This window comes from Mastigoproctus giganteus, chromosome 12, assembly GCF_048544385.1.
Source record: "Mastigoproctus giganteus isolate SK-2022 chromosome 12, ASM4854438v1, whole genome shotgun sequence".
Taxonomy (NCBI): Eukaryota; Metazoa; Arthropoda; class Arachnida; order Uropygi; family Thelyphonidae; genus Mastigoproctus; species Mastigoproctus giganteus.
The window spans coordinates 147,241,050-147,268,032 of NC_143586.1; the positions used below are offsets into that span (position 1 = coordinate 147,241,050).

The 26,983-nt window shown below is 36.8% G+C and overlaps 1 protein-coding gene across 1 annotated transcript in view; it reads right to left on the reverse strand.

Annotated features, from left to right (window-relative positions):
• The window catches only part of LOC150077495 (transmembrane protein 41B-like), a 69,873-nt gene that overhangs the window by 16,322 nt on the left and 26,568 nt on the right, over positions 1-26,983 (reverse strand). The window contains exons 4-5 of the mRNA XM_090386139.1: positions 24,124-24,217; positions 15,300-15,404 (exon numbers count right to left, since the gene is read on the reverse strand). Of these exons, the coding sequence (XP_090242265.1) occupies positions 15,300-15,404; positions 24,124-24,217 (199 nt within the window). The remainder of the gene's footprint in view (positions 1-15,299; positions 15,405-24,123; positions 24,218-26,983) is intronic.

The window sequence follows — 26,983 nt, forward strand, 5'->3', positions numbered from 1 at the left end:
GCAGGAATTTTGAGTTAAATTTAGGGGTCTAATAATTGGATATGGGGTGGGGGGGGTTATTCTCTACATTCCTTAAGTCAGACTAGAACTTTTCGAGGTGTCATGTTCACAGGAAGAGAGCTACTCACAATTAATCCGAAACTTTTGTCTTATGTTGTAGTGTTTGTTCTTCACGCATGCGTATAAGTGACCAATCGTCGGACAATAGGAATGGCCTACGGATATTGATTGAAGTTGCATGTAGTTTCATCTCTAAGGTTTCTGCACTAAGTAGTTTGTAGTAGTTGTGTTGAATATTTATAATTTTAGTTTCATTAAAGCCAAATGTATGTCGTTCATTTATGGCGTGGAACGAAAGTTCCGATGCATTTGAACGACCCGCCCGCACTGAAGCTTCGTGTTGTTTTGCTCGAAGCTGTGCCATTCCCATGGTGGATCCTACGTAGACAGCGTCACAATTTTTGCATGGTATACTGTATACTAGGTCATGCTGTGATTGGAACGTGGTATTTGAAGGTCGATTTCTGAGGAATGTGTATAAGTTGTTCATGGGTTTTGCTATGATTTTCACGTCGGTTCCCTTGCATATTTGGTTAAGTTTTTTGTACCAGTGCTCGATATATGGAATGGTGATGAAATATATTTTGGTCTTGTCAGATTTTTTTGCAATGTTTGTTGTGAGGTTGTTGTTATTTATTTTATCACGGGCTATTGTTTTGACTTTGTTTATATAGGTTAGTGGGTAACCCCTATTTGAGAATCTTCTAGTTAGTTCATTTATTTCAGTGGTTAGAGAAATCTGGGTGGAAGAATATTTAAAGGCATTTTGAAATTGGTTCAGCATGACCGATTTTTTGTATGGTTGGGGATGGTAACTGTGGAAGTGCAGAAGCATCCCTTTATTAGTGGGTTTTCTATATATGCTGAAATTTAGTTTTTGGTCTAATCTGTGTATGGTAAAATTAAGAAAATTTATGGAGTGGGATTCTGCTTCAGTTTCTAATTCAAATTTTAGTCTCTGATGGATGTTATTAAAAACCTGTAGAATACTGTTTATGGTCAAGTGATCTGTGATGATTAGGATGTCATCCAGATATCTTCTGTAATATGTGATCTGTGGTATAAATGGATCAAGGTTGATCTTTTCTAATTTGTCTAAGTATAGTTCGGCAATGAGTCCACTAATGTTTAGGCCCATTGGGAGGCCAAAAATCTGTCTGTATATTTTTTCTTGGAATAGAATGTAATTTGCATTTACTAATAGTTTTGTTAGTTCGAATATTCTGTCTTTGGGGAGTCTGGTGTTATTAATTTTTGTGTTATCATCGTTTAAGTAGGCCCAGACTATGTCTAAGGCGTAGGGTACATTTACATTAGTGTATAGTGAAGTCACATCAAGTGAATATAACTTCATATCCTCCTTGATATGGAGATCTTTGAGGTTCATGAATAATGCATCGTAGTTTTTTATGTTATATGTTAGGAGTTCTCGGAGTGGTTTTAGAATTGGGTAGATGAACATGGCTAAGGAGGCAAAAGCTGAATTCTTATATGACACGATGGGACGTATTGGGTATCCTGTTTTGTGTAATTTTATTTGGCCGAATAAGGTTGGGATATTGTATGTGCGGGCTTTAATTTGTTTGAGCTGAGCCATGGTGATGTGGTCATCTTTCCTATAGGTGATGAGCAATTTGTTATATTTGTTAACTAAGCTGTTGAACTCTGATGGTGCAACCTCTTCGTATGTCGTTGTGTCTGAAATGATGGTGTATAATTTATTTATATAGTCTCCTTTATTGAGAATAACTACTGTATCGCCTTTGTCGGCCTTTTGAATAATGATATCTCGGTTTTGTCTAAGTGTGTGTAAAGCTTTTGCTTCTTCTCTATGTCGTTTTGATATTGAGGGGATAGCTTGGTTTATGATTCGATTGGTTTGTTGGATTAATACGTTTTTTTGTGGCAAATCTCTAAGAGCGAACTTGAGGTCAATAATCATTTGTTTCTTGGGGGGGGAATCTCGACAGTAAATTATAATTTAAACCTTTATTTAATAGGGCTATTTTCTGAGAAGTTAGCGTAACAGATGATAAGTTCTTTACATTATCTGATGGATTATGGTCGTTATGGGATCCAGTGTTTAAATTTCCATATCAAAGAAGATGGACACCAGGTGTTCTTATTTTAGGAAAGTAACTTGAATAGATGTTTTTAGTGTAATTAAGTGGACCCTGTTCCTTTGGAAACCACAATGAATGCTAGAAAGAAGGTCATTTGTTTCTAAATACCATATAAGATGAGCATTGACCATTCTCTCCAATATTTTGCACAAACAGCTAGTCAGAGCAATAAGACAGTAGTTTGTTAGAAATTTAGGATCCTCTCCAGGCTTAGCAGAAACAACAACAGTTGCTTTGTGCCAAGTATCTAGAAGCTGCTTTTCAAGGAAGATTCTGTTGTATAGGAAGAGAAGGTGATCCATGAATTTTGGTGTCAGATATTTCATAATGGATATTAGCACTTGCCTTAGTAAGCATGAGAGCTGCTTTCAGCTCTTAAATGGTAAATGGCCCATTATATGGATCAACACCCTTTGGAGAAGAGAATGATGTTGCTGAGACATTAGTGAATGTTTCCCCAAGAGCAATGGCTATTGCAGTTGAGTCTGAAATAGTGCATCCATTATATTCCAGGACCAATGAGGGGTGTGATGTGTATTTTTCCTTCATTTTTGGATTTTGTCCCATACCACCTTAGCTGGTCGACTAGGTAATAGAAGAAGTAAAATGAATCCACAATTCCATTTGCTCTCACACTGGACATAACATGCTTTAGTGTGTGTGCACACTTAAATGTTATCAAATTAGTTGTGGTGGGATATCACTGGAATATCCTCCTGACTTTGTTTTGTACCTTCTTTGCTGCTGTGCATTCTACATTCCACCATTGTTTAGGAAATGGTGGAAACCAGGTAGATGTTCTTGTAATTGCAATTGCAGCTGCATGAATAATACTTTCTGTGATATACGTCACTGACAGGCTCCTGATTGACTGTAGTGATGTCAAATTTTGGAAGGCATTCCAGTCAGCCTGATCAATCTTCCATCAGAATATCCCAAAAGGAAGACAGTCTCCCACTTTGTAAGAAAGTTATCACGGGGAAATGATCCCATCCATACAGGTTTCCTGTAATCATGAGTGATGGATGCATGAGTATGCTTATAGCATGGAGAGTTCTGAATATTTCTAATTGATCCTTCCCCTATGGTTAATGCAATGCTTTTCTCTGTAATATTAAAATATTATAATCTAATAGAAGCAGTTTTTAAATTTTAATTGGTAACCTAAGTGTTGGTTTTCAGTCACAGATGCATATTTTCATATACCAACATTCAGAAGCTTATAATGCATGCGAATCAGAATAATTTTTTTTCCCTACCTGTTAAAACTATGATTACTTATAATAGTTAAAGAGTTTTTCAAAATCTTTAGAAAACAGCTTTCCACTCTTCTGATCACCCTCCTAAAACAGTTCTCAGATAAAATGAGCAGTATACACAGATAAAAAGGCTTTTGGCAGCCATAGCAGTACCATGGCTGTCAAAAGCTTTTCCAAAGTTTCACCAGAAAGAGACCATTCAAACTGAATTTTTTTTTTTTTTTTCAATTAGCCAAATATCTTCTCACATTCAGGACGGCTATGAGAAAATAATAAAATACCAAGCATGACTTCAGATAATTTGTGATATGAAGTATGTTCAAATAAGTGTCTGTAATGCTAAACGCTATGATATAGTTAACAATAAGTATACTTATGGGATGGGCAACTTAATCTCCTTCAAAATAACATCCTTCTGGGGAAATGCACTAGCTTAGTGATTTTTCCTCCCTTGAAAGCCAATTTTGAAACCCAAAAGCTGACCATCATCCTACCCTTTATTTTTTGTATGTCATCAACTAGATATCCTTTTAGGATTTTCTCTAGTCTAGAATTTAAAAAATAGTCAATGGAGCCATATATGATAAAAAAAAAAGGGATTGCTGGACTTTATTGATTGAATGTTTGGTGAAAAAACTACAAAAGTAGTGATGGATGTGATGGCACATTATTATGGCGAAACAAATGGTCTTTGGAGTTACACCTTTCCAGTCTTTTCCCTAGAACCACATTACAAAGGCATCTCAGAACTTCAGTACAGAAGTCTATTAACTGGTTGTCCTTCTGGAATGTACTCATGATGGGAAACACCCTCACAGTAAAAAAACACTGACAATGTGGTCCTTATTTTGCCATGCTTTTTTTGGGATTAAGAGAGGAAGGCATCTTATGGATCATACCCATAAAAGCCTGTTTCATCTACAGTTATGGTGTTTCAAAAATGTCTCGTCATTAGTTGTATAATCAAACAAATCAGAAACATCTTGCTAGTAGTGTTCGTGTTGTTCCTGTCAACAGCCATGGCACAGGCTTTGCTTTTTTTTTTTTTTTTTTTTTTTTTTTTTTTTTTTTAGGAGCATTAGCAACTAAGGCCATATTGCTCCGGTGCGGTGGTCATTCCCTGACCTTTCCGCATGCTCCGTATTTGGTGGTACAGGCTTTGCAGAACTACATTTTTGCAGTTTCATTAAAATGGAATGACATGATCTGATAGAGTTACAAGTTTCTTCGGTGATCTCACAAACAGTTAATTGTCAATCATTATTCCCAAACTTCACATGTGAACATGATTTCATCATTTGTTATATCATAGGATAATGAGTCTGTCATTACTTTTAACAGACTCACTATCCTCTCTGAAATAATGGAGCCCATTAAAAACTTGTGCATAGTCCCCCATATGCTATTTTAAGAAGGTCAAATGTTTCACTGCTGATTTTTTTCAATTTTAAAGTAAAATTTAATATACATTAGCATTAGTAAAGGCACATGATGCAAGAAAGCAAGCTTATATAGCATCAGCCATACATATACACAAATTTAGTGCACTCAGACTTCTGAAATACAATGAGATATGAATACCACATATTCATTATCTGCTGACAATAACAGACTGCTTTAAGCGAGAACAGCTTAATCCACCGAATTAAGGCTTAAATATGTCTAAAAACATACAATGTGATTTGTTCAGTGCATTCTGTTGTTTCAACAGAATACGCTGTTGAACAACAAGCATAATCTAGATTTTTCTAAACAGATCTCGACTTCAAGTTTCTGAACTTATCAGTTCTGCAACCAAGGACCACAGTACACAGTTCTTTGTTCTTTCATAAAAGCTTCTCATTGGCTCTCATAGTGAAACTGACAGAACTAATACCTCAAAACAGCTACAGCTTTAACTATTTCCTCATCTTCAGTGATATTGAGTAGTACTATTAGTAGTATCCTAAGTTATCAAAAGTAGTTATCAAGGGTAGTAGAAAGTTATAAAAAAAAAATTTTAATTTGGAAATGACAAACAGCCAATTGATGAAATTTGTACTACCCTAGCATTTATAATAATTTAATTTCTGTAGTCAGAACTTGTGCACCACATAGGCATGTGCAACAATAAAATATTTTCTTACAGAACAAAAGAACAGAACCATCCCTGGTTTTAGACTTTCTATGACCCTGACTGTAGAGCTGACTATGACTGTCAGAATCTTCCTTCTGATTTAGCCTGCTATGATAATCAACTTTCAGAATAGAAGTAAAAGATTTAATAACTGTTGGTCTAATTAATTTGCACATCAAATTCTACATATCAAAGAGTAATGAACTCAGTTACTACTCTTTTTTTCAAACCACTGGCATACCATCTAAAAGGAACATGCAAAATACTTTATTCAAGCCAGAAGAGAGGAACATTAACAGGCTTTATACATGTGACTATAACCTGCCAAGAGTTAGCATCCTGCTCGAATTGTTTAAGACTGCTTGCATCAAAAGTTTGTGATTTGGAAGTTATTTTCTTTGAGGAGTTCATTAATTTGCCTTCTTTCAAAACTTCTTTGGATATCATGAACTAGGTTTGGACATGAGTCAGTGCTACTCACAGGTGACTGCTGATTGTACTTTTCTGTTTTGGTAATCTGAAAATTTTTTATATGGCTTTTCTACACTTCTAATCTCTTCTTTAAATAAACTTGTCAGAGGCTACCACTTTTTTACCAGTCTAGTTAAACAATTATCCAAAGACAGCCAGTATGTACCTACATTCTTTAAAACCTTTTTTTCACTTCAGTGGCATGCATTAATTGAAACCGTTTCAATCTAACTTTCTCTTTTTGTTCATTTTTTCTAGACAGTGGTAAATGTCCACAAAATATTCATCCACCTTCAGAGAAAAACAAGCAGCACATAAATTAATTATATGACAGTGACAGCCTATTACCACCAAGCACTCAATATCGTCTTTTAATACCTTTGCTACTCCAGATTTAAGGCCTACTATAACAAGGCCATTATCAATGCTAAGTATCAGACCACTTTCTAAAGGTTGGTCAGAAGCTACTATGTACCCTCTTGAGTTACTTTCCAACACTGGCCCTGAGAGAAAGCTGCTTTCAATTTAATTAATTAATTTATTTTATTATTTTATTTTTTGTTAGGAAAGGTAACCACACTGGGATAGGCTGGAATTAGCTTTATTACTGCAGTCTATAGCAATCAAAAATGACCCATTTTATTTTTAAACTCTTTCAAGTGTACATAAATTTTCATTTTGCGTGTGTGGGGCCTGGGGAGTTCACATGTAAATATATGTTTTTCAAGATTCATTTCATATGATTCAATAAGGCATCTATTAATATTTTAAAAATTTCTAATTCAGATTTTTAGCTATAATTTCACTCTAACAAACAATCAGGTCAAAATAAAATTTAAAAAAATAAAAATTTATATACAATAATTCCCCGACTTATGTAATACTCGAATTACGGAAATTCGACTTTACGTAAGTTTTTTGCCTGCTGGTGCAAACTTAAAAAAATCATGAAAACTTATTTTGCATCCCGTAGGAATAAATGGAGGAATTGTGAAAATATCGTAATGTGAACCCAATAACACATTTTTTTTTTCTTTTTGTAATTCGTTCCATGTCCTTGGAAGTTGAAAATTTTGCTATATTACTAAGCTATTTATCTCACTAAAACATCATATTTATAATGGAAATTGCATCGCCCTTTCAGCATTATCATATGTTCCTATTATAAGAATCTATTTTGAACACCTTTGCGATATTTTTCTAAAGCACGTTTCTGGAGGTCACAACCAAAAAACAATAAAAACAATTTGCACTTTCCAGTTTATTGGGCTTTTCTGTTAGTGCATCTAATTATAAATGGGTAATAAATTCGATCTTATTGCATTTGCGATAATACCGATAACTGCAATTGTGTGGGTTTTTATGCTATTATGGTGAAATGTGTTCCCCCTTCCTGAAATCTTCAATCATATAAAAACCAAATTTTCAGAAACTTCTCTTCATTCTTATTAATGTATTACAATGATGAAGGGAAAGCGACCAACGAAAAGTGCAAGTGGTGGTAGTGCCAGGAAACAAAACAAAATCGATTTAGAAATGGAAGATGATTAATTAAGAAGCAGGACAAAGTTTGTCATCTATTGCAAGAGAATTGGGGTCTCACTGCTTCAACAGTGAATACTATTTTAAAGGACAGTACCCTATAAGCGCACTGTCAAAGGATCAATGCACTTAAGATCAAGTGATCACAAAACAGCATTCAGGTGCTATATCAAAGATGGAACAGCTGTTAATAATATGGATGGAAAATCAGATTCAGAAGCGAGTGCCCCTGAGTCTAATAACCATTCAAGCAAAAGCAACAAGTATTTATAAAGATATTAAGGATAAGTACGGCGAACCCCAACCCAAGTTCACGGAAGCAATGAGTGGTTTAATAGGCTCAAGCATTGTGCTGGTTTCCACAATGTTAAAGTATGCAGTGAAGTCACCAGTGCCAATTCTGCAGCTGCAGAGAAATTTTGTGATGTGTTGGAAAAAATTATTGATGAAGGCAGCTATTCAACGTAACAAATTATTAACATTGATCTGTATTGGAAAAAAATTCCGGATTGAACATACAATGCCAAAGAGGAAAATAGAATGCCAGGTTTCAAGGCGTCAAAAGATAGGGCCACACTCTTGCTTGGGGCTAATGCAGCAGGAGATTACAGATTAAAACCACTGCTTCTGCACCATTCTAGAAACCCATGTGCATTTAAGGGCATCAATAAAGCCACCCTACCCATGCATTTCCGATCGAACCAGAGAGCATGGATAACAATATCTCTCTTTGAGGATTGGTTTAAATGCTGCTTCATTCCCGAGGTTGAAAAATACTGTAAAGACAACGATATTCCTTTCAAGATTTTGCTACCTATTAGATAATGCTCCTGGACATACTACGCATCTAGATGATTTCAATTCAAATGTGAGGGTCATATTTCTACCGCCAAACACGACTTCACTCATCCAACCTATGGATCAGGGTGTTATTTCGAATTTAAAGCATACTATTTATGTACAACATTTGCTCTGGCATTGTCTGCAGTAGACGATGAGAAAAATTTTATATTAAGAGACTTTTGGAAATCTTACAATATTTACCATGCCATCTTAAACATTAATAAGGCCTGGGCAGAAATTACTAAAAGTTGTTTAAATGGCGCATGGAAGACAATATGCCCACGGCACGTAAAAGGCTTCGAAGGATTTGAAAAAGAAGAATCATATGAAGAGATTACAGATAAGATTGTAAAGGTTGCAGAGCTACTTCAGTTGGAGGTTGATGCCAAAGATGTGGAGGAGTTAATAGAGGAAGAAGAGAAGGAATTATCTAACGAAGAACTTAATGACTTGCAGGCAGCGATAGTGAAAGAAGAAAATGCTGACGAAGCTCAAGATGAACTAAATGAGGAGCCGAGACGCTTCATCACCAGACAGATGGCTATGGCATTTTGTGAAATTGCATCGGTAATGGCGAGGTTTGAGAAGATGAATCCTGACAGCAAACAATTATTAAAAGTTAACAGAGGGGTGAATGATATGCTTGCTTACTAGAAAGAAATCTACAAGTAAAAGAAAAAAGTCACCGTCCAGTCATCCAATATGTTCTTTCGTAAGGTTGAGCAGCCGACCCCTTCTAAATCCCCACAGCCCTCAACCTCTGCAGCAGCGTACTTATCAGCTGAAGACATTGATTCTGGCAACAGTGCTCAAGAGGTAAAACTTACTGACGTTATGCCTGTCTCCTCTTTTTTTGTAATTTTATAATTTTTGAAATTTTTTTAAATTGCATGCTTTTGTAATTTCTCCTGTGCATGAGATAAAAAATTGAATAAATACAATAAATAATTCTATTTACATGTTCGTCAAACATTTCTTTTTTGATTCAATCAATTCAGCGAGCATAGTTGCGAGTGCTGCACAAGCATGGGGGAAATTCCGACTTATGTAGTGTTGCGTGGAAAGCAACCCTTAGGTAAGTCAAGGAGTTCCAGTATATATATATTTATTTAAAAACATTTAGGTACTAAGTTTACATTTTACAAAACTTCAAAATATCCTAGAAGACACTCACTCTGTAGACTACAATCAAAATGTTTACTATGGTGGACCTGCACAAGTGCTGTAAACTCATTAGTGTAAGAGTTAAAAGCCCCTCACTACATCTTCTTTTCCCCCTCTGTTGTTTGGTTTTTAGGAGCATTAGCAACTAAGGCCATATTGCTCCGGGATATGCGGTGGTCATTCCCTGACCTTTCCGCATCATCCGTATTTGGTGGTGACGGGCTCGAACCCCGGTCTAATCAAGAAGCGTGTGCTACGCACTGCTGCTCCTTCCCACCTGGCTACGGAGGCGCCATCCCCCTCTGTCTAATTCCACTAAAAATGTTTGCTGTTTTTAATCTTCTACACCCATTTTTTTTTTTTTGCTATTTTCCTATAGGGAAACATATTTCTGAACACACTAGCATGATTAGCATTAGCATTAGTAGAGGCATACAATGCAAGAAAGCAAGCTTATACAGCATCAGCCAATAAAAAATAAAAACCTCCCATTTCACCTCTCCATTCATTCTAAATGCCTGTCCAGCTCAGCCTTAAATTTATTTAGACTATCAACTTCCACAACAAACGTCTGTTCCACCAATCACCCACTGGATAAAGGCAAATTTCCACACATTTATTCTACAACTGTCTTTCCTCAATTTGAATCTGTGCCCCTCGGGTTCTGAATCTGAGCAACAAGAAGAATCCCATCAGCATTCAGCTTGCTCAACCCATTCAAGGCCTTATACACCTCAATCAGATCACCTCGCAAGTGCCTACTCTCCAGGTGCTGCAATTTGTAGAACTTAAGCTTTTCTTGGTAAGAGCACCCCTTTGTTCCTCTCACCAATCTTGTTGCCCTTCTTTGTACTCATTCTAGCAACTCTACATCCTTCCTAAAATGAGGCCTCCAGACCTATACACACTACGCTAGGTGTGGCCTGACCATTGCCTTGTATAACGGGATAAACACCTCCCTGTCCCTGCTAGCAAAATTCCTATATATTATTGACAAGACTTCATGACCTGCCCTGGCAGCCCATCTGCACTGCGCAGCGAACCATATTTGACTGCACAATTACCCCCAGGTCTTTTTCACTTTCCATTTCCCTGAGTCTAGTACAACACAGTTCGCACATTTCTCTTCGGTTATTGCTACCCATATGCAGTACTTTGCATTTGTCAATGTTAAACTTCAGTTGCCACTTCTCAGCCCATTTGTCAAACTTATCTAGATCCAGTTGGAGTAGCATACTGTCTTTACTGTTGTTAACAACCCTGCCAACCTTTGTATCATCTGAAAACTTAGACATTAAACCTGATATACCTTCATCAATATCACTGATAAATATACAAAACAACAATGGGCCCAACACCGAACCCTGGAGAACTCCACTAATAACATTTGTCCACGAAGAGCAGTGTCCATTGATTACCACTCTGTCATCTCCCACTCAACCATCCCTTTATCCATTGTAGCAACTTAACCTTTTCAATTTGTACAGCAGTCTTCCATGTGCAACAGTATCAAAACGTTCCTGATATCCAAGTATATGATATCAAAATTATTTTTGGCATTCAGTTCCTTTGTGACCACATCACAGTATCCAATCAATTTGGATACTATTTAACAAACCCATGCTGTGTCTTAACTATTACTGCAGTCGTGTCTAGATGATCCTGCAATGCTTCTTTAACTGGTAATTCCATCATTTTCCCCGGAACACAAGTTAAACTAACAGGTCTGTAGTTACTTGTGTCACCTTTTGAACTCCCTTCATGAATTGGTGATACATTTGCACACCTCCAGTACATGGGGACCTCCCCTGAGTCCAAGGAAGCTCTAATAATTATGGCTAAGGGTTTGCTTACTTCCTTTGCTGCCTCCTTTAATATAAGGGCCTCCTTTAATATAAGAGGCCGCCGTAGCCTAGTGGTCAGGCGCGCGGGTGCATAAGTACACGTGCTGTGAGTGACCGGGGTTCAAACCCGTGACTGCTGAATATGGTGCTGTTTCTTGTATTCAGTCTATCTTGTGAACTCCTCTGACCGTTTGGTCGTCCCGGAGTATAAACAGAAAATTTATTTATTTTTTTATAACTGGATAGATCCCGTCCTCTCCAGGTGCCTTCCTTATGTTTAACTTCAACAATTTCTCCTCCACTTTGCTCTCAGTTATTACAAAATCACTTAGCTCCCTGTTAGAGTTTGATAAACTTCTGGCACTCCCTTCATTGAATAACTCCTCATGTGTGAATGTAGATGCAAAATACTCATTCAGTTTATCAGCGATCGGAGCATGATCATCAATAGTCAACCCATCTATGTTAAGTGGCCCAATCTGATTCATCCTTTTCCTTCTAGAGTTTACATAAGTAAAGAACTCTTTGCACCCTTTGCCAAAGATTTCTCGTAATCTGCCTTTGCCTGCCTAACCTCCTTTGTGACTTGCTTAGAGACTAGTTTATATCTGCCATAGGCTTCTTGTGTCACCTGATACTTTATATGCATCCCATACATTTTTCTTCTCTGCCATGAGCCTCATTAATTCATCTGACCTCAATTAGCATAGCTCACGGGAAAATTATTTCCTTCGACAGGGCAATATGATGCTGTTTGTTTGTTTGGAGCATTAGCAACTAAGGCCATATTGCTCCGGGAATATGCGGTGGTCAAAACCTGACCATTCCGCATCCTCCGTATTTGGTGGTGACGGGCTCGAACCCCGGTCTAATCAAGAAGCGTGTGCTACGCACTGCTGCTCCTTCCCACCTGGCTACAAAGGCGCAGGGCAATATGATTAAAGGTCTTCATGCAAATTAAAAAATGAGTAAAATTAGTTCCCAGAATGGAATTTAATTTTTGTTTCTAACCATAAAAATGTTACAATCCTATTTTGTATACAGTTTATACATCATCATCATCATCAGCCATTTTCAATCCACTGCAGGATGAAGGCCTCTCCAGCAACTTTCCAGTTCCTTCTGTTTTGAGCACTGGCCATCCATTTACTACTCAAAAACTCATGAATTTCATCTATCCATCTCCGCCTTTGTCTTCCAGGTTTTCTTCTAGCTCCTCTTGGGTACCATTCTGTCATTTTCTTAGTCCATCTGTCATCATGTCTTTGAGCTATGTGTCCTGCCCAAGACCATTTTAGTTCTTTAGTTTTGATAAGAATGTCCTTTACTTGAGTTTGCTGCCTAATCCATGTGTTTCTCTTCTTATCTAACAGTCTGATTCCCAATATAATTCGTTCCATTCTTCGCTGTGTAGTTCTTAGCTTCTCTTCCATTCTTTTGGTGAGTGCCCAAGTTTCACTTCCATAAGTCATGGTTGGGAGTATACATTGATTCATTATTTTACGTTTCAGACAAACTGGGATATTGCTCTTCAGTATGTGACTATATTTCCTGAATGCTATCCATCCAAAATTTATTCTTCTCTTGACTTCCAGCCATTTATCATTATTACAGCTAATAACTTGTCCCAGATAAGTATATGACTCCACCTTTTCAATTACTGCTCCTTCAATCATTATTTCCCTTTCCGTGGCATACTTGTTCATCATTACTTTTGTTTTAGCCATATTCATCTTTAGTCCAAAATCCTTACTACCTGTGCATAACTGATTAAGATTTTCCTCTAATTCTTTGGGATCGTGGCTTATGACCACAATGTCATCTGCAAATCGTAAATGGTTTAGGTACTCTCCATTCACATTGACTCCTTTCTGCGACCAGTCTAATCTTCTGAAAGCTTCCTCAAGGGCAGCAGTAAACAGCTTCGGAGATATTGTGTCTCCTTGTCGAACTCCTTTCTCGATTTTAAATTTGCTACTGTCTTTGTCTAGTCTAATAAAGGATGTAGCACTCTCATATATTTTCTTCAAAATCATAATATATAGAGTATCTATGCCTTGTCTTTCCAGTGCCCGAAACATTGCCTTATGCTGTATGGAGTCAAATGCCTTTTCATAATCCACAAATGCCAGGCATAATGGTGTTTTATATTCATTTTCTTTCTCCATTAGCTGTGATATTACGTGAAGGTGATCCATAGTTGAGAATCCTGTCCTAAAGCCAGCTTGCTCTTTCAGTTGATTCTCATCAAGTATTCTTTCTAATCTGTTAGTAATGACCCTTGTGAACAACTTGTAGATATGGGATAACAAGCTGATTGGTCTATAATTTCCAATTTCTGATTTATCTCCTTTCTTATGCAGCAAAACTATGATTGCATTATTCCACTGCTTAGGCATCACACCTTTTCTAATGCACTTTGTGAAGAGCCTTGCCAGTTTTTGTGTTATGTCTCTTCCTCCCAATTTTAACAACTCTATAGTAACTTCATCTTCCCCCGGGGCTTTCCGATTCTTCATTTTCTTCAATGCATGTTCTACCTCATCAGGAAGAATATCGGGTATGTCGTATGTGTTACTAATTTGCAATCCATCTTCCCCACTGCTGGTATCATTCCCTCGCTCCTTGTATAATTCTCTATAGTAGTCTTCTGCTATTTGAATTATGCCTTCTCTGCTGTTTATAAGTACACCATCGCTATTCTTCAGTTTCAGTATCATTTGTCTTTCTGTATTACTGCTCATGGCTGCTGATTTAAATCCTTTGTTTTCCCTTAATGCTTGTTCTACATTTCTTGTGTTAAATCTTCTTATGTCCTCTCTGAGTCTCTTTCTAATGGCTTTGCATAACTCAGTATACTCAATTTTCTCCCTGTCAGTGTTTTTCTTGCTCTTCATTTGTCGTCTTTGGTTCATCATGACAAGTGTTTCTTGACTAATTTTTTCTTCTTTGGATTTCTGTTTCCCTATAGGTTTCTTGGGCTTTATCACTTTCAGAAAGTTGTAATATTCCTCGTCGATATCTTGGTCCTGAGCAGTCTGCAGAAGCTCAAACGTGTTCTTAAGTTCCAGTACATACTGCTTTTTCTCCTCCTCTGCTATTTCAAAGACCTTTGTATTATTTACTCGAGTCAGTTTTTTCCTTTCCTTTCCTACATCTATATCAAGTGTACATCTTACCATTCTGTGATCACTTCCAACATTTACCTTATTCAAGACGGTAACATCATTCACAATATATCTTCTGTTAGTGAGGATGAAGTCGATTTCATTAGTTGTTAATCCATTTGGACTCTTCCATGTCCACTTTCTGTTCACCCTTTTCTTGAAAAAAGTGTTCATTACTGACATTCCTTGAGATTCTGCAAATTCCACAAGTCTTTCACCTCTTTTATTTCTTTCACCAATTCCAAAATTTCCTATAGTTCCTCTTTCTGCACTGTTTTGCCTTTTTCCAACCTTAGCATTGAAGTCCCCCATATTAATAGTGTAGTGGGTTTTCTGCTCATCTAGAAGACTCTCAATTTCAGTGTACATTTCTTCAACCTCTTCATCATCATAGCTCGATGTTGGTGCATAAATCATTATAATCTTTAGCTTGTACCTCTTAGAAATCTTGAGTATTAGTCTTGACACCCTTGGTGATGTACTTTTGAATTTCAAAATACATATACATATTGTAGTTTATACATATTGTGCACAAAAAAAAATCTGGTTTCATGTTTCATACAATAAATGCAAAGTGTTTCAAAATTAGAAAAATTAGCATAAAGCTTTACTTCAAGTTTATTATGTAAAAAAAAATCTGTAATCAATCAGTTTCCTATAGGAATATAAAATTAACTTCAGAAAAATAATTTCATAAAAAGTGTACTTACTTTAGCAGACACCGAAGCAGAACAGTGTGGAAACAATTTCAGAAAGATTGGTTTCACTACTAATGAAACCAATAAGTAGCATAATGAAGCTCCGAAAGCTGAACACTGCAAAAATTATTTAAACACATTAGATTCAGTTGTGAAAAAATATATTTTTTGTTTTGTTCAGAAATGTGTGTGCATGTGTGCAGCAATCCTTGAGCAATGAAAGAAAGTACCATAAGTGAAAAACATGTCAGGCAACCGTAGTTTCTCCATGAAAAATAATAGAAAAAAGAAAAAAAGTAGGAGTTCTGCAAACCCATATGCTTAGTAACATTAAACATTAGTAAAAAAGTCAATACTAGCACTAACAAAAATAATAAAATAAATAAAATTCGAGTTGTAAGGCTTCACGCACAAGAAACTTTTCTAAATAATGCCTCCTACACAATTCTTAAAAAATAGTAAAACAATATTTAATATTTAATTTAGCCTTAGCGATATTTATCAAATTTCTAGGCAACTCAGAATGAGGGGAGGAGTAGGTCTGATTGAGATACTGAGGTGGAGGAGAAATCTGAATAACACTGGAATTTTCATATTGAAATGGAAAAGAAAATTCAGGGGATGTAAATATAAACTACTAGGAGAACAAGAGAAATTAATAGGTTGGATCTGAGGCAAGCTTATATTTGGCCAGTATATGCTGTCAACCACTAGAATAAGCTGCCTTGCTGGGTGGCTGAGGTTGACAGTCTCATGAAATTTATGAGCACCCAGATTGGCACCTTCTGGTGATGGGAAGAGTATGTATGAGGGACAAAGATTGTATAGATGAGTTTTTTTTTTTGTTTTTTTTTAACTGGTGCAGCAAAAGCCTAACTTCTTTGCATCTTTTGACTTTTAGTAATACTAGGAACAACTAACAGTAAGTCAAGGTTTTTTATGATCCATCATCACATTCTGCATTTACTGCTAATTTGTTTTATATAATAATAACATCCCAAATCACTATATACTAAAATCAAATGTTTCATATTTACTACCCAAAATTTCAATAAAACTCAATGGCAGAGTTACAAAGAACACACAAAACATGGAGGAAAAGCCAATGTGGGTGAAGAGAAGGTTGAAAAGACAGTTTAGTAGAAGTTGTGCCTTGTTTTCTTCCTATTTTAATGAATTTATTCTAAGAAATTGTTCCAATGGTAGCCCATTTTTGGAAACTTTAGAGTTTGCATTGCAGGGAAAAATATCTTTTAAGGAGCAAAATTAAACTAAAATAATATATGATGAGTAATATGGAAGAAAACACTTCACTGTGACAACTAAGGAAGTTTAACAGATAATTGCTCAAGGATGCTTAAAATGAAAAAATTATAATTAATAAAAAATTTGGAATAATTAACTATATATATTCCTATGTTTCTATATTTCTGTTTTTCTTTTAAAAAATCAGGAAAACAGCACATCATTAATGATGTAACAAAGTTAATATTTTGCACGTGCATTCATACAGCGTTAAAACCTGAAACGATAGAAAACTTTCAAGATAATTTTTTGATTCAGCTAATTTTGTAGCTTATAGAGAAATCACACTTCTTAGTGTTACAGAAGTAATGAATTAGCACTATTCATTTATTTTATTAATCCCAAAAGACCCATATAATAGAAATTGCATTTCATTTTTATTACAAAATGAGGGTGAATATTATGAGTGAAGTGAATAATTAGATTACAACCACTTTTTATATACAGTCAATTCTGGTTATTTAGGACACGTCGCGACTAGTGCATTTTGGCCCGATTAAGCGGCTGCCCCAATTATCCGAAGTTTCACGTAAAAAATGTTAAAAATACAATGGACCCCCACTTTACAACTGGTTCACTGTATAATCAAATCATGTTACGATGGAGTCACCATAGTAATGTACCTTTCAGTATACGACGTGTAGTGAGTGCCAGTAATTGTGATGGTGTTTGTGAATCGCTGTTTAATTCTATTAAACAGCGATTCTAATTAGCGAAAACAGGAGGAATATTATCCATAGGCTATAAAAGTAAAGATATATTAAGCAGAAATTTACCCTTTATTACCTTACCTTACCAATTAAAAACTTAAATGATACATGAAAATCGGAAGAATATACGTGATAATCAGAATAATTAATCCATACTGTAATATGTACATACTAATTAGTTGACATTTCTGTTCACTGACATTTGTGGGTGGGAGTTAAAATTTAAAACAGTAAAAAGATAAGCAATTGATAACAAAGAAAATGGTACACACAAATTGCAAGTAACACGATATGCGCAAGAGAGAACGGAGTAACAAGTTACGAAGCTTTAAAAATAGGAATGAGGAGAAGATTATGAAAATTAATTTTTTTATATGACTGAAGATTCCATGGAAGTGTAAACACGTTTCACCATAATAGCCCACAGAATTCCACCTGTCGGTATTATCGCAAATTCCATAAGATCGAGTTTACTATCCATTTATGGTAGATTGCACTAACAGAAAAGCCCAATAAACAGGTGACTGCTAATTGTTTTTATTTTTTTATGGTTGTGACCTCCAGAAATCCGACTGTACCACTTGGTTTGGTCGGAGACAATCGTAGAGTAATCTCCAGTGCTGCAGTCTCCTGCACAGATTAAACGGCATGTTGTCCCAATTAAGCGAAGTAAATCCTGGCTATTTTCTCAATTGGGTTCTGTTTTTTAAGATTTTCCCCAAATAAACGGCTGCCCTGATTAACCGGTGGCCCAAATAATCGGAATCCACTGTATTATTAATTATCCAGTGGCAAAAAATTAATCATTAACTTACATGCCTGAAATGTAATGCAATGTGTATTAGTTGTGTTAATTAGTATTAGTGTTAACAATATTAATAAAGGCATACTGATGCAAACCTAAAGGAGATATAACGTACATGCAGATGAAGCTGATACAATTAATTTATGGAAAATGTTTTAGAAATTAGGTTACATATGGTTGAGCTTAACAATACAGCTTGACTATGCATTTGCTAATAAATAACTCCTATTTATATTTCATGTGAATTAGATTATGATGGTAATAAATGGTTTTGTCACTGAAAAGGAAATATCCATATACAACATTGAACTTGAGATAGGCAGAATTATACATTTTTCTACTTGGGTTAAAATTCATACTATCATAAAAAGAAAGGTTTATCTTTCAATTTTCTAAGATACCAGTTCATAATCTTACATTAATAAAATAATTTTAGTCACACTGAATAGTTATTTAGTGCAATAGAAAGCATAGTGAGATTTTAGAATTTCGATTAAATCTTATCACATATTTATTGATGATAATTCTATATCCTTGAGGTCACAAACATTCTCTCAGATATGCCAGACAAGCTGTACTTGCTACCTGGGAGTCTAAAACGCTGATGGAACTGATATTCGGGTGAAACTCAGTTTAAGTGGACCGAATTTCATTAAAGTCCGGACGGTCTGTGACAGCCAAATCCTCTGCTTGCACCGTCACGATGGTGGGACTGTTAGTAAACCTGAGTATAACCTCCATGCTCAAGCATATGGTGGGTGACCACCCAGGTGTGAACCTACTTAAGCAGGGGTCGAGGTGTGGCGCCCACACCACAGGGAGGAATGCCGCCCCTCTGTGTTACCAGGAAGTACTAGGTGGTACATGACTCTCGTCAACCGGTGCAATACCACCACTTTGCTTATTGGAGGCTTGAAGTGGTGGAACCCATGTTTAGTCGCCAGAGTTAAGTTCCGGTCAACCCTTCCCCATCTCTTCCATCATGCAGTATGACTGATGACTTTTGAGGTTATAATGAACATCGTGGCGAGATCCAATCTTCCTTACATTTCGAGGGTACAGCTCTAAAACAGTATTCGCAGGCCGGCCGCTAGTTAGTACACCGGACCGAACCTATTGGTAATTCTCTAGGAGGCTTCCGGATCAGCTAGTGAATAATCTTGCTACCTCTACTCTGCCAGATAGTGACTGGAGGGAGTCCAAGTAGTGTGTATGCAGGGGGCATTGTCGAGGCCACGTTATATCATGGATCTGGGTATATTCTTACCACGTGTACGCCATATCCAAAAATTTCATTACTTCATACAGCATGTCCCACCCACTTTTTCTTACTATTGAATACACCATGAATTGTCAAACTAATAGAGCAAGCTTATCTGCGAAAAGATCCAAACCTCCCAAGCACTTCCTAATTCATTTCACAAATATACGTAGTCTCAATTCTAATCTCAACGATGTCCATTTCCACTTGCAGTCTGCCAAACCCCATGTACTTTTCCTTACAGAATCTCAGTTATCAGTTGAACCAGTGCTCATCTCAGTTGCCCAAATTATTCGCTGTATGATTCCTTTCGCCTCAAAGGTGGTACTTGTGCATATGTCCGTTTCGATATTCCCTGTCAGAGACTTGGTAATTTGGAATCTCCTCTTTTCAATCTTCTCTGGCTTCAAATCTCTCTACCTCATTGTGTCAAATTCATCTGTTGTCTCTACTGTTCTCCCAACTCCATTAATCACTTGGAGCTCTTTGACTTCCTCTCTTTGCAACTTGACTTTCTCTAGTCCAACTTTCCTAACAGCGAGATAATTTTCCTTGGTGATTTTAATGTTCACAACTCCAGCTGGCTTCCGTTTTCTAGTCACACTGACCCAGCTGGTCGAGATGCTGAGACATTTGCAATTACTAATGACCTTGCACAGATTGTTCATTTACCTACAAGAATACCGGACAATCCTAACCATACAGCCAACACGCTTGATATTTTTCTCACAAACAACCCTTCTAAGTACACAGTCGAAGTGAGAGGTCCTTTAGGCACCTCAGATCACAACTTGGTGATTGTCTCTTCTCCAATGGAGCCTCTATCTCATGGCTATTCCCAACCTCGCATTGTTTGGCATTACAAGAACACAAAATGGGATAATCTGCAAGATTTCTTTTCTTATTTTCCTTGGTCGGATTACTGTTTCAAAACTTCTGATGTCAGCATTTGCTCAGATCATGTCAGTGAAATTATTCTTGCAGGAATGGAATCCTTTATCCCACACTCCACTTTAAAATCTCGTCCTTTATCTAAACCTTGGTTTTCCGATAAATGTGCTAAGGCTGTTCAAGAGAAGAACGTTGCATATCATAATTGGCTTGTTTCTAATTCTTCAGTTTCATTTTCTGCCTACACCAAAGCTCGCAACAATTGTAAAGCAGTTATTAATCAGTCCAAACTAGAGTTGGAACAGGCTAAGAGTAGAAAACTTGCTTCTTGCCCTAATGGTAGCCGAGCATTCTGGTCTCTTGCCAAAGCTATTGGCCACAACTTTTGCCCATTGCTGCTTCCACCTCTGTCCAAACCAGATGGTTCTGTTGTCACTTCAGCCAAGGATAAAGCTAACTTGCTAGCATCCCATTTTTCCTCCAACTCGTGCATTAATGATCTTGGTAAAACACCTCCCACCATTCCCAACACGCTCCATTCAATGCCTCCTGTGGTCTTCCGTCAAAAGGATGTCAGAAGGATTTTGACAAATCTTGATGCTAAGAAAGCTCCAGGTCCCGATAGTAGTTCTCCACTTGTTCTCAAAACCTGAGCTCCTGAACTTACTCCTATTCTTTGCCACCTTTTTTCACTTTCTTATTCCAAAGGTATTTTTCCTTCTGCTTGGAAATTTGCTCATATCTAGCCAGTTCCTAAAAAGGGTGACAAATCCCTCCCATCCAATTATCGTCCCATTGCAATTAGTTCTACTCTTTCTAAAGTAATGGAGAAATCAATTAACCGCCAACTCTTAAACTACCTAGAAACCTTCCGTCTAATCAACGATCGCCAGTATGGATTCCATCAGTGTCGATCCATCGGTGAAACACAAGCAGTGCTCTTGACATCTCAAAGGCTTTTGATCATGTTTGGCATAAAGGTCTCATAAACAAGCTTCTATCTTATGGTTTGCCAACTGTTTTTGTAATTGGTTATCCAGTTTTCTCTCTGATCGCTTACTGAGGGTGATGGTAGATGGCTTTCTGTCTTCTAATTTTTCCACTAATGCCGGTGTTCCCCAAGGTTCAGTTTTTTCTCCCACTCTTTTCCTCTTATATATTAATAATCTTCTTCCATTGACTGGAAATCCTATCCATAGTTTTTGCTGATGATAGCACATTGCATTCCACTTTCCATTTTGAGAGACCTTGCCCTGCTCAATCAGCTTCAACTTCTCGAAAATCTGCTACCAATTCCTTAAATGCCGATCTCCACGTAATTCTCCAGTGGGGCAAAGACAACTTAGTTGATTTCAATCCTTCTAAAACTCAGTCTTGTTTTATATCTCACAAAAAGGATTCTTCTGCTTCTATGCTTATCTTTGGTGACACACTGATTTCTAGGCAAACTGATATATCTCTTTTGGGAATTACCTTGACTTCTAATCTCTCTTGGCACAAGCACATTACAAATATTGCTTCCTCTGCATCTAAAAAACTTGGTTTTCTCTTTCGCTCTCAGCGTTACTTTTTTTCCAAACAGCTGTTCACTCTGTACAAATCGCAAGTCCGCCCTACCATGGAATATTGTTCCCACATCTATGGTGGTGCCCCCAAAACCTCTCTCAGGCTTCTTGATTCCGTTCAGAAAAGGGCAGTTAGGTTAATTAATGATTCATCTCTAACAGTTCTCTCCACTCACTGTCTCATAGACGTTCTGTTTCTGCTGCATGCCTCTTCTACAGATATTTCCATGGGCACTGTTCTCCTGAATTGGCTTCTATAATTCCCACTCTCTCTTTCAAAACAGTCCAAACACGTGCTGCCACCAGCCAACATCCATTTACTGTCCAACTTCAAACTCACGGAACCAACTTTTCATCTTCCTCGTTTATTCATTCAACTGCTGTTTTCTGGAACAACTTTCCTTCATACATATTTCCTGAAAATTACAGTCTACAGAAGTTCAAGTCCAATGTCAACAAATATCTTCTTTCTTTTTCTCAACCTCCAACCCAAGCACGGTACTAAGTACTGTAGGTTCTAATACCTCTCGTGTTTGGGGTTTACATAAAAAAAAAATATATATATATATCATAAATTGTACCATAGGATATTTTTGAAGTGCACGATCATAATAACATTGGTAGAGTAAGTTAGGTTTTGATTTAGGTTTTTATGTAAGTTAGGTAGTTTACAAGTGCTTATAAGTGTGTGAGCTGATGTTTAAAATTTTAACATAGGGTGTTTTTAAGCATGCTTCATTATATTATAATTTATTTTATTCAACATATTGATATGTTTTTACAATTTCAGTTTAATTTTATCTAGCAGTACATTCAGTTTCCACAAGAAATGGTAAGAATAACATAACTCATGATGGTGTGATTCCAGGAGAAATTCCCGTTGTCAGCAAACCTCAGAAGCTGACAGAGCATCACAGCATACAGTCCTTTAGTGAGACAATCAGGACAAATGTCAGCACAAGTACAATGTACAGGATACTGCACAGTATGGGTTACCATGGTCATGCAGCCATTCACAAGCCACTAATCACCCCAACTAATGCCAAATGCCATCTAGCTTGGTGTAAGGTCTACTGTTCTTGGACTGCAGACCAATAGAAAGCTGTGCTTTGGAATGACAAGTCACAGTACATGGTCTACCAGTCTGATGGTCATGCCTGGGTGTGTGTGTGTGTGTGGCAGATGCCTTGAGAAAGCTACCTCTGATGCTGGATTGCATCATCCCAACAATGAAGTCTGGCAGTGTGATAGTCTGGGACTGTTTTTCATGGTTTTTCCTGGAACCATTGGTTGTTTTGGATGAAACTATGAATGCTAAGGTCTATCTAAATGTCCTGAACAATAATGAGTTACCTACATTGTGGTGGCATGTCAGAGGAGGCCACTACCTGTATCAGCAACACAATGCTCCATCATACAGACTGCATTGCGACAAAATGTGAAAATGTGAGCATTGAAAATTTGGATTGGCCAGCCTAGAGCCAGATCTCAATCCTACAGTAAACCTCTGGATGACTGGATTTTATTTTCCACCAAACGGCAGAAAGTACCAGAGGACAGTTTCAAAAACCTGGAGTGTGCCATAGACACTGTCATAAAGGATAAAGATTTCAGCAAACATTAGTTTTCCTGTAAACAATGGTTATTTGTAGATATGAAAGTATCTGGATATTAATGGTAGGATAGTATACGTGTAAACACTCCCACTTTCTAAAACTGTTTAATGCATTCGCTGCATTGATGCATATAAGCACTCAATGGTAGTCTCAAGTGCTGTAATGCATATAAGCAGTAATTCTTAAGCAGTCAGCATACAAGTGGTGCAAAAGTAAAGGCTGATGAAATGAGCTGCTCAATTCTGTAAGCACACTGACTGAACTCTGGGCTATTAGCATCAACAATTCATTTTTGTTTACAGCTTAGTACAGATTTTTATTTGTTGTTTTGCTGGTGTTGAGGTTAATTTATGTACATAGAATAAAATTTCGATAAAAAGTTTGAATTTTGTTCTGATTTACAACTCAGCCAAAAATGTAAGTGTTTGCTTTCAGCTATGAATTCCAGACTTTATCTTTTCAATTATTATTTACAAATTTTTGAAATGTTGAGGATTGCAGAATGTTGTCACTTCTCAACATTCTGAGAATTGCAGCACACCAAATGGACCACTCAAATACAGGTGGAAACAAATGCGTTAAATGACTTTAAAGCTTTCTATTAAATCATCCTCTTATAAATTTTCTTGAAAAATAATACTGGTCAGTCAAACTAGTAGAAAAGCATTTTGTTAACTACTTACCATGCATACCAAAAACACTGCTAGTGGAAGTGGATAAAGGATCACAGATAAAAGTATCAAGAAGTCTGAACCAGGAACTGAGAAACATTTAACTCTAAATGGAGTTAAAGATGTAATTTACTGGAATAACTTTAAATTCATAATTATAAAGATATACAATATGCAATCACTTTAACAATTTAATAATAATTTTAAATCAGACTTGCATTAGAGACTCTGGCAATAATTTGAGGCTCAGTTACCTAAGGAACTGTTATCAGAGATAAAATCTCAGGTTTTTTTTTTTTTTTTTTTTGATTTGGTAGTTGTTGGCGCATCGGCTTCTGTGGCCATATTGCACCTCCAAAGGTTTTTGCAGTACAGTGATCCAAGCCCGAGGCGGGAATCGAACCCGCGACCTTTGGGTTGCCGGGCAGGTACTTTACCCACTCGGCTAGCCCGGTCGGCAAAAAATCTCAGGTACATATGCACAAAAAAACATTTAACATTTTTTTATTTTTTTTTATTTACACCTCTAAACAAAACCACACTAACTTACTAATACAGAAAGGAAACTATATAATAATATATTTAATTTTATATATAAAATACATATAGAAGATGTTAAATTTATATAATAATATGTAAACTATACAAAGCCTTCAAGGTGTTATTGAAATGAGTACTATTATACCATGTGCTAATGCAAATTAAGGTCACACAGTGGGCACTAATACTGCTGGCCTTGCATACACAACAAATCCCAAGCTACCTTATCAAACTGTAATGGGGAGCTAAAGGATTTTATAATAAATGATAGCAAAGTGGAAGAAAAATTGTTGAAATTAAACATAAGTAAGGCACCTGGGGTGGATGGGATCTATCCAGTTATATTAAAAGAGGCAGCAAAGGAAGTAAGCAGACCCTTAGCCATGATTATGTGGGCACCCTTGGACTCAGGGGAGGTCTCCACAGACTGGAGATGTGCAAATGTATCCCCAATTCACAAAGGGAGATTGAAAGGTTACAAGAGTAATTACAGGCCTGGTAGTTTAACTTCTGTTTCCAGGAAAATAATGAAGTCACCAGTTAAAGAAGCACTGCAGGACCATCTAGACAAGACAGCAGTTATAGTTCAGAGACAGCATGGGTTTGTTAAAGGGAAGTCTTGTCCTACCAGTTTAATTGGATACTACGATGTGGTCACAAAGAAACTGGATACAAAAAATAATTTTGATATCTTGTACTTGGATTTTAAGAAAGTTTTTGATACTGTTGCACATGAAAGACTACTGTACACGTTGGAGCAGTATGGCATTAAGGGCAAGTTGCTACAATGGATAAAGGGATGGCTGAGGAGGAAAAGACAGAGAGTGGTAATCAATGGACACCACTCTTCATGGACTAATGTTATTAGTGGTGTCCCCTAGGGGTTCGTGTTGGGCCCATTGCTATTGTGTTGGACACAATGTATGTCACATGTAATTTTATTTATTATTTTATCTGGGAAGTTAAAATCCTCCATTATAACACAATCTGTCTTGCTGGCCCACTCAATTTCTCTGTACAGCTGTTCATTGTACTCATCAGAGTCATTAGGCCTGTGACTGTGTCAAAATCCCTGTGATTGGCTGAATTTTTTTTTTGCTTCCCATAGTTTTATTATATACAGTATTTGCCATTTGAAGGGCATTCTTCCAGGAACTTTACAACAAATTTTCCCACCACAAACAAAAACAGAACAGATACATATAAAATGGTTATAAAATGTGTTATTCATGGCCAACAACAAAGTCAGGGTCCTGTTAGCTGTATAGAAACAAAAACAATAGACAAGTGTAGAATGTTGTTGTGAAAATGGCAAATGAACCTCAAAGCCATAAATTTAACAAAACTGCATGCTTTGGAGTGATTGAAATAGATGCTTTACTCTTCCTGGTCATTTAACCCCTCTCTGAACATCACAGGATAAATACTAATTACAGGAGGAGGTGCGTCCCAATGCAATTGTCAGTTTCACGAAGTCATTGACATACGCAAGGATCAAAAGGTCCACATTTTAGATGTGCTCCTGGTTAGCACAGTAAAATCTCATTCATAGTCCTTGTTTTTCAGATAAAACAAGCAGCACACAGACCTCTACCACTTGTGAAAATTATAATCCTTCCAAAAGAACACAGAAATTTTCCAAAATCTTCAAGAAATATGATACCGAGGAGAAATCATGTGTGGGAAGCGAGCCTGTTGCAACAGGCTAGTTGAGGTTGTTGTTGTTATTATTATTTGGTTTTTAGGAGCATTAGCAACTAAGGCCATATTGCTCCGGGGATATGTGGTGGTCATTCCCTGACCTTTCCGCATCCTCCGTATTTGGTGGTCACGGGCTCGAACCCCGGTCTAATCAAGAAGCGTGTGCTACGCACTGCTGCTCCTGCCCACCTGGCTACAGAGGCGCAGCTAGTTGAGGTGGGCGTCACTATTGTAACATAGTGGTGCAAGTGTGTTAATGATCATTATAAAGACAATGTATGTCGCATGTAATTTAATTGTAAAGAACAATGAATTATAGATATCGAAATTAATATTTTTAAAAACATTGAATAAATACTTAAGTAAGTTGTACAATGTTATTAGTCCACCAATACAGTATTATAAGATTTCTAAACTTTTATATTGTTGTACAATGTATATTGCAGTATTACTTTTCTAAAAAAAGTGCCACAATACAAGATTTCGGCATTAGGGGATACAATGTACCTGCTGACCCTACCCTAGCTATGCTTGTGCCCTCACATTAACCAGAGAATGAATATCAGAAAACACACTGGTAGAGCCAAATTAATATAAAATAAATAAAAAGAATTAGCTTTAAAGACAACCA